The 8,971-nt window shown below is 44.0% G+C and overlaps 1 protein-coding gene across 5 annotated transcripts in view; it reads right to left on the reverse strand.

Annotated features, from left to right (window-relative positions):
- zdhhc1 (zinc finger DHHC-type containing 1) overlaps positions 1 to 8,372 on the reverse strand; it is a 54,996-nt gene extending 46,624 nt beyond the window's left edge. The window contains exons 1-2 of one of the 5 annotated variants that reach the window (XM_042315918.1): positions 7,607 to 8,372; positions 4,364 to 4,596 (exon numbers count right to left, since the gene is read on the reverse strand). In XM_042315918.1, coding sequence (XP_042171852.1) covers positions 4,364 to 4,579 — 216 coding nt within the window. In that variant the 5' untranslated portion in view covers positions 4,580 to 4,596; positions 7,607 to 8,372. The remainder of the gene's footprint in view (positions 1 to 4,363; positions 4,597 to 7,606) is intronic. The other 4 variants (XM_042315919.1, XM_042315920.1, XM_042315916.1 and 1 more) reach the window with 4 other exon arrangements.
- Between the last annotated feature and the right edge of the window lie 599 nt (positions 8,373 to 8,971).

An 8,971-nucleotide genomic window follows, 5' to 3' on the forward strand; every position in this document is an offset into this window, starting at 1 on the left:
AGTCTACTCCATCATGTCAGGATGCTGTATGTACAGTCTGTCAGTAACAGTAGGGTTAGGTTCAGTCTACTAGACAATCTGGACCCTTTCTTTCTAAAATTATCTGCCGAAATTGTTGCCACCCCTATTACTAGCCTGTTCAACCTCTCTTTCGTGTCGTCTGAGATTCCCAAAGATTGGAAAGCAGCTGCGGTCATCCCCCTCTTCAAAGGGGGGGACACTCTTGACCCAAACTGCTACAGACCTATATCTATCCTACCGTGCCTTTCTAAGGTCTTCGAAAGCCAAGTCAACAAACAGATTACCGACCATTTCGAATCTCACCATACCTTCTCCGCTATGCAATCTGGTTTCAGAGCTGGTCATGGGTGCACCTCAGCCACGCTCAAGGTCCTAAACGATATCTTAACCGCCATCGATAAGAAACATTACTGTGCAGCCGTATTCATTGATCTGGCCAAGGCTTTCGACTCTGTCAATCACCACATCCTCATCGGCAGACTCGACAGCCTTGGTTTCTCAAATGATTGCCTCGCCTGGTTCACCAGCTACTTCTCTGATAGAGTTCAGTGTGTCAAATCGGAGGGTCTGCTGTCCGGACCTCTGGCAGTCTCTATGGGGGTGCCACAGGGTTCAATTCTTGGACCGACTCTCTTCTCTGTATACATCAATGAGGTCGCTCTTGCTGCTGGTGAGTCTCTGATCCACCTCTACGCAGACAACACCATTCTGTATACTTCCGGCCCTTCTTTGGACACTGTGTTAACAACCCTCCAGGCAAGCTTCAATGCCATACAACTCTCCTTCCGTGGCCTCCAATTGCTCTTAAATACAAGTAAAACTAAATGCATGCTCTTCAACCGATCGCTACCTGCACCTACCCGCCTGTCCAACATCACTACTCTGGACGGCTCTGACTTAGAATACGTGGACAACTACAAATACTTAGGTGTCTGGTTAGACTGTAAACTCTCCTTCCAGACCCATATCAAACATCTCCAATCCAAAGTTAAATCTAGAATTGGCTTCCTATTTCGCAACAAAGCATCCTTCACTCATGCTGCCAAACATACCCTTGTAAAACTGACCATCCTACCAATCCTCGACTTTGGCGATGTCATTTACAAAATAGCCTCCAATACCCTACTCAACAAATTGGATGCAGTCTATCACAGTGCAATCCGTTTTGTCACCAAAGCCCCATATACTACCCACCATTGCGACCTGTACTCTCTCGTTGGCTGGCCCTCGCTTCATACTCGTCGCCAAACCCACTGGCTCCATGTCATCTACAAGACCCTGCTAGGTAAAGTCCCCCCCTTATCTCAGCTCGCTGGTCACCATAGCATCTCCCACCTGTAGCACACGCTCCAGCAGGTATATCTCTCTAGTCACCCCCAAAACCAATTCTTTCATTGGCCGCCTCTCCTTCCAGTTCTCTGCTGCCAATGACTGGAACGAACTACAAAAATCTCTGAAACTGGAAACACTTATCTCCCTCACTCGCTTTAAGCACCAACTGTCAGAGCAGCTCACAGATTACTGCACCTGTACATAGCCCACCTATAATTTAGCCCAAACAACTACCTCTTTCCCAACTGTATTTAATGAATTTATTAATTTTGCTCCTTTGCACCCCATTATTTTTATTTCTACTTTGCACATTCTTCCATTGCAAAACTACCATTCCAGTGTTTTACATGCTATATTGTATTTACTTTGCCACCATGGCCTTTTTTGCCTTTACCTCCCTTCTCACCTCATTTGCTCACATTGTATATAGACTTGTTTATACTGTATTATTGACTGTATGTTTGTTTTACTCCATGTGTAACTCTGTGTCGTTGTATCTGTCGAACTGCTTTGCTTTATCTTGGCCAGGTCGCAATTGTAAATGAGAACTTGTTCTCAACTTGCCTACCTGGTTAAATAAAGGTGAAATAAAATTTAAAAAATAAATAAATACTGCATCATGTCAGGATGCTGTATGTACAGTCTGTCAGTAATAGTAGGGTTAGGTTCAGTCTACTCCATCATGTCAGGATGCTGCATGTACAGTCTGTCAGTAACAGTAGGGTTAGGTTCAGTCTACTCCATCATGTCAGGATGCTGTATGTACAGTCTGTCAGTAACAGTAGGGTTAGGTTCAGTCTACTCCATCATGTCAGGATGCTGCATGTACAGTCTGTCAGTAACAGTAGGGTTAGGTTCAGTCTACTCCATCATGTCAGGATGCTGTATGTACAGTCTGTCAGTAACAGTAGGGTTAGGTTCAGTCTACTCCATCATGTCAGGATGCTGTATGTACAGTCTGTCAGTAACAGTAGGGTTAGGTTCAGTCTACTCCATCATGTCAGTTCAAATACAACCCAATAGGAACAGAGGATGCATACTACCCAATAGGAACAGAGGATGCATACTACCCAATAGGAACAGAGGATGCATACTACCCAATAGGAACAGAGGATGCATACTACCCAATAGGAACAGAGGATGCATACTACCCAATAGGAACAGAGGATGCATACTACCCAATAGGAACAGAGGATGCATACTACCCAATAGGAACAGAGGATACATACTACCCAATAGGAACAGAGGATGCATACTACCCAATAGGAACAGAGGATACATACTACCCAATAGGAACAGAGGATACATACTACCCAATAGGAAGAGAGGATACATACTACCCAATAGGAAGAGAGGATGCATACTACCCAATAGGAACAGAGGATACATACTACCCAATAGGAACAGAGGATACATACTACCCAATAGGAACAGAGGATACATACTACCCAATAGGAACAGAGGATGCATACTACCCAATAGGAACAGAGGATACATACTACCCAATAGGAACAGAGGATACATACTACCCAATAGGAACAGAGGATGCATACTACCCAATAGGAACAGAGGATGCATACTACCCAATAGGAACAGAGGATGCATACTACCCAATAGGAACAGAGGATGCATACTACCCAATAGGAACAGAGGATGCATACTACCCAATAGGAACAGAGGATACATACTACCCAATAGGAACAGAGGATACATACTACCCAATAGGAACAGAGGATGCATACTACCCAATAGGAACAGAGGATGCATACTACCCAATAGGAACAGAGTATGCATACTACCCAATAGGAACAGAGGATGCAGACTACCCAATAGGAAGAGAGGATACATACTACCCAATAGGAAGAGAGGATGCATACTACCCAATAGGAAGAGAGGATACATACTACCCAATAGGAACAGAGGATGCATACTACCCAACAGGAACAGAGGATACATACTACCCAATAGGAACAGAGGATACATACTACCCAATAGGAACAGAGGATGCATACTACCCAATAGGAACAGAGGATGCATACTACCCAATAGGAACAGAGGATGCATACTACCCAATAGGAACAGAGGATGCATACTACCCAATAGGAACAGAGGATGCATACTACCCAATAGGAACAGAGGATGCATACTACCCAATAGGAACAGAGGATGCATACTACCCAATAGGAACAGAGGATGCATACTACCCAATAGGAACAGAGGATGCATACTACCCAATAGGAACAGAGGATGCATACTACCCAATAGGAACAGAGGATACATACTACCCAATAGGAACAGAGGATACATACTACCCAATAGGAACAGAGGATGCCAATACGTTGTTGGTTGTAGAGTTGAGGACCCCTTTTAGTTGAGAACAGATGAAATTGAACTGACCCCTTTTAGTGGAGAACAGATGAAATTGAACTGACCCCTTTTAGTTGAGAACAGATGAAATTGAACTGACCCCTTTTAGTTGAGAACAGATGAAATTGAACTGACCCCTTTTAGTTGAGAACAGATGAAATTGAACTGACCCCTTTTAGTTGAGAACAGATGAAATTGAACTGACCCCTTTTAGTTGAGAACAGATGAAATTGAACTGACCCCTTTTAGTTGAGAACAGATGAAATTGAACTGACCCCTTTTAGTTGAGAACAGTTGAAATTGAACTGACCCCTTTTAGTTGAGAACAGTTGAAATTGAACTGACCCCTTTTAGTTGAGAACAATTGAAATTGAACTGACCCCTTTTAGTTGAGAACAGATGAAATTGAACTGACCCCTTTTAGTTGAGAACAGTTGAAATTGAACTGACCCCACAACCCTGTAGATAAGCCTACTTGATTGAACTATTGATTTGACCACTAGGCTGTTATTCTACTGTATGTGTTTCTGAGGCGATCACCACAACACTGTCACTCTGAGCAAAACCTTTGAACCCATTACAACGAGTGCATCCCACATTCAGATTGCGATCGATCATATACATTGATTGATTGAGAGGATACGATGTAGCCAGCAGGGATCCAGTGGGAGGGAAGCAAGGGGACAAACACTCCAAACCCGGTGACAGCGAAGAAGAGGTAGAGGAGCCATGCCAGGAGCTGGAAGGGGTGTGGAGGCCAGCTCCACCCGTTGGTCCTGGAGCACAGAGGCAGGTCCCGCCGGGGCCCAGCCTCACTCACTGGGGCCGTACGGTTGGGGTTGGGTTTACACACGTCCATACGGGAGGGGACACCTTCTGGAGGGAGGGAGGGAGGGAGGGAGGGAGGGAGGGAGGGAGGGAGGGAGGGAGGGAGGGAGGGAGGGAGGGAGGGAGGGAGGGAGGGAGGGAGGGAGGGAGGGAGGAGAGGGAGAGAGAGAAGTGACAGAAGAGAGAGAGAGAAGAGACAGAAGAGAGAGAGAGAGGGAGAGAGAGAAGGAGAGAGAGAGAGAGAAGAGAGAGAGAGAGAGAGAGACAGAGAGAGAGCAAAGCATCAACACTCTGGTCATTGTTGCATTATTCACATATCATATAACATTGTTATTAGCTACAGTGTTATTGACATTAACTTACGGTATGATCCATGTCAATTATGCCTATTTTGAAGGAAGTAATTAAGGAAGACCATTTTGCATTGTTTTGGTTACAGGTCAGTACCTATTCAGGTGAGGGGTGGCAGGGTAGCCTAGTGGTTAGAGCGTTGGACGAGTAACTGGAAGTTCAAACCCCCGAGCTAGCAAGCCTTCCATATCAGCATCATTGTCTCTGCTCTGTAGCTAGATGGCTAGCATGCCTACCATATCAGCATCATTACCTCTGCTCTGTAGCTAGATGGCTAGCATGCCTACCATATCAGCATCATTACCTCTGCTCTGTAGCTAGATGGCTAGCATGTCTACCATATCAGCATCATTATCTCTGTACTGTAGCTAGATGGCTAGCAAGCCTTCCATATCAGCATCATTGTCTCTGCTCTGTAGCTAGATGGCTAGCATGCCTACCATATCAGCATCATTACCTCTGCTCTGTAGCTAGATGGCTAGCATGTCTACCATATCAGCATCATTATCTCTGTACTGTAGCTAGCTGGCTAGCAAGCCTTCCATATCAGCATCATTGTCTCTGCTCTGTAGCTAGATGGCTAGCATGCCTTCCATATCAGCATCATTATCTCTGTACTGTAGCTAGATGGCTAGCAAGCCTTCCATATCAGCATCATTATCTCTGTACTGTAGCTAGATGGCTAGCAAGCCTTCCATATCAGCACCATTATCTCTGTACTGTAGCTAGCTGGCTAGCATTCCTACCACATCAGCATCTCTGTACTGTAGCTAGATGGCTAGCAAGCCTTCCATATCACCATCATTATCTCTGTACTGTAGCTAGATGGCTAGCATGCCTAACGTTACCATATCAGCACCATTATCTCTGTACTGTAGCTAGATGGCTAGCATGCCTACCATATCAGCATCATTACCTCTGCTCTGTAGCTAGATGGCTAGCAAGCCTTCCATATCAGCATCATTATCTCTGTACTGTAGCTAGATGGCTAGCAAGCCTTCCATATCAGCATCATTATCTCTGTACTGTAGCTAGATGGCTAGCATGCCTACCATATCAGCATCATTACCTCTGCTCTGTAGCTAGATGGCTAGCAAGCCTTCCATATCAGCATCATTATCTCTGTACTGTAGCTAGCTGGCTAGCATGCCTACCATATCAGCATCATTACATCTGCTCTGTAGCTAGATGGCTAGCATGTCTACCATATCAGCATCATTATCTCTGCTCTGTAGCTAGATGGCTAGCAAGCCTTCCATATCACCATCATTATCTCTGTACTGTAGCTAGATGGCTAGCATGCCTACCATATCAGCATCATTATCTCTGTACTGTAGCTAGCTGGCTAGCAAGCCTTCCATATCAGCACCATTATCTCTGTACTGTAGCTAGCTGGCTAGCATGCCTTCCATATCAGCACCATTATCTCTTTGCTGTGGTTAGCTGGCTAGCATGCCTTCCATATCAGCACCATTATCTCTGTACTGTAGCTAGATGGCTAGCATGCCTTCCATATCAGCATCATTATCTCTGTACTGTAGCTAGATGGCTAGCATGCCTTCCATATCAGCATCATTATCTCTGTACTGTAGCTAGATGGCTAGCATGCCTTCCATATCAGCATCATTATCTCTTTACTGTGGTTAGATGGCTAGCATGCCTTCCATATCAGCATCATTATCTCTGTACTGTAGCTAGATGGCTAGCATGCCTTCCATATCAGCATCATTATCTCTTTACTGTGGTTAGATGGCTAGCATGCCTACCATATCAGCATCATTATCTCTGTACTGTAGCTAGATGGCTAGCATGCCTTCCATATCAGCATCATTATCTCTGTACTGTAGCTAGATGGCTAGCATGCCTACCATATCAGCATCATTATCTCTGTACTGTAGCTAGATGGCTAGCATGCCTTCCATATCAGCATCATTATCTCTGTACTGTAGCTAGATGGCTAGCATGCCTTCCATATCAGCATCATTATCTCTTTACTGTGGTTAGATGGCTAGCATGCCTACCATATCAGCATCATTATCTCTGTACTGTAGTTAGATGGCTAGCATTCCATATCAGCATCATTATCTCTGTACTGCCTTCCATATCAGCTAGATGGCTAGATGGCTAGCATGCCTCCATATGCATCTATCTCCATATCAGCATCATTATCATTATCTGTACTGTAGCTAGATGGCTAGCATGCCTTCCATATCAGCATCATTATCTCTGTACTGTAGCTAGATGGCTAGCATGCCTTCCATATCAGCATCATTATCTCTGTACTGTGGTTAGATGGCTAGCATGCCTTCCATATCAGCATCATTATCTCTGTACTGTGGTTAGATGGCTAGCATGCCTTCCATATCAGCATCATTATCTCTGTACTGTAGCTAGATGGCTAGCATGCCTACCATATCAGCATCATTATCTCTGTACTGTAGCTAGATGGCTAGCATGCCTACCATATCAGCATCATTATCATTATCTCATGCCTTCCATATCAGCATCATTATCTCTGTACTGTAGCTAGATGGCTAGCATGCCTTCCAAATCAGCATCATTATCTCTGTACTGTAGCTAGATGGCTAGCATGCCTAACGTTACCATATCAGCACCATTATCTTAATTGTAGACAGAAGAACAAAAGCACCATCCCGTTATAAAAGGGAAGCTGGTAATAACTGCAGGTTGTGACTGAGTGACTCACCTTTTCAGTGCGGGTTGAATCGACTGGGGACGCTGCTGCTGCTGAGGGCTGTTCTTCTTAACCAAATCATCTCAGTCGGATCACAAGGCAGGTCTGCCGTTGTCTTTCCTCCAGGGGTTTCAGCTAAAGTCCAGCAGCAGGGTCCCATGTCTTGCTTCATTCAGCATGAATGCCAGCCATTGTTTTTAACTAGCTAGCTGCACACCACACAGAGGCAATCAGCCAACCCTCCTCCTCCAAGGAATTCAAGTCAGTAGGGCGTAAAAGTATATGCCAATGAGGGGGATATAACTCGCTAGTTAAGCTTCCTAGCTTCCAAATCAACACCCCATACGGTTTGTTTTAGGCTAGCAAGCTAATGGCTTTTTTTGCTAGCTCATCTGAAAGCAAGCAAAGGTAACGTTAGCTAACTGCTAACCAGGATCAGTTGATTGATGAGGAGCTTTTCCTTTGTGTCTTGTAGATGCTGCCGGGAATCTGTTAGCTCTGTAGCTAACCGCGGTATGAACCTACTGTAACAGTCACTAGCCTGTAGCTTGTTTACAAAAAAAAAAAAGACCAAATCATGAAATATCAAAAGCTACCACCAATTGAGTTATTACTATTTTCATCTTAAATGGTAAGTTATTTTAACCAGATAACGGATAATAACAGTAGACTTGGTTCCTGTAACTTCCTGGTTTCCCTGGTAACGACCCCAGAGCCCCGTTCTGATTGGTCCTAGTAGGAGTCGCCACCACAGTGACCCCTGGTGGTCATGTCGAGCAACACGCCCGTCCTGCACCTGCTTGTATGTTGAGTTTCTCCAGATACATAGGAGTCATTTGACGTCTCTTGTTCCACAAATGAATCAGTCTCCTACCTACATCATTGTAATGTAATAGACCGAACAGCAGAGGGCAGCAGTGTGTCATATATGTGAATATCCCATCAGCAATTTATCCTGACTCAGCAACCTTTGGAGTTATTGGGATGCAATGGGCACAGTAGTTTATATATAAATACATACAACATATGAAACATAATTATATTAGTCAATGTTGCGAGTGAGTGATATCAGGTAATATTCTATATTTCAATGTTTTCTGGAATTGTGATGTCTAGAGTTTAAAGGTTCATGTTCTGGAACTTTGGTTGACACACCAAGTATTGTTTAAAAAACCCCGTGGTGGAGAAAAAGGTACCCAATTGTGGTTCTTGAGTAAATGTCTAGATAACTAAATAGAAAATGACTCAAGTAAAAGTTCAAGTTAAAAAATACTACTTGAGTAAAAGTCTAAAAGTATTTGGTTCTAAATATACTTATGTATCCAAGGTAAATGTAATTGCTAAAATATACTTAAGTATCAAGAGTAAATGTAAAAG

Source organism: Oncorhynchus tshawytscha, unplaced genomic scaffold (genome assembly GCF_018296145.1).
Source record: "Oncorhynchus tshawytscha isolate Ot180627B unplaced genomic scaffold, Otsh_v2.0 Un_contig_2931_pilon_pilon, whole genome shotgun sequence".
Lineage (NCBI taxonomy): Eukaryota > Metazoa > Chordata > Actinopteri > Salmoniformes > Salmonidae > Oncorhynchus > Oncorhynchus tshawytscha.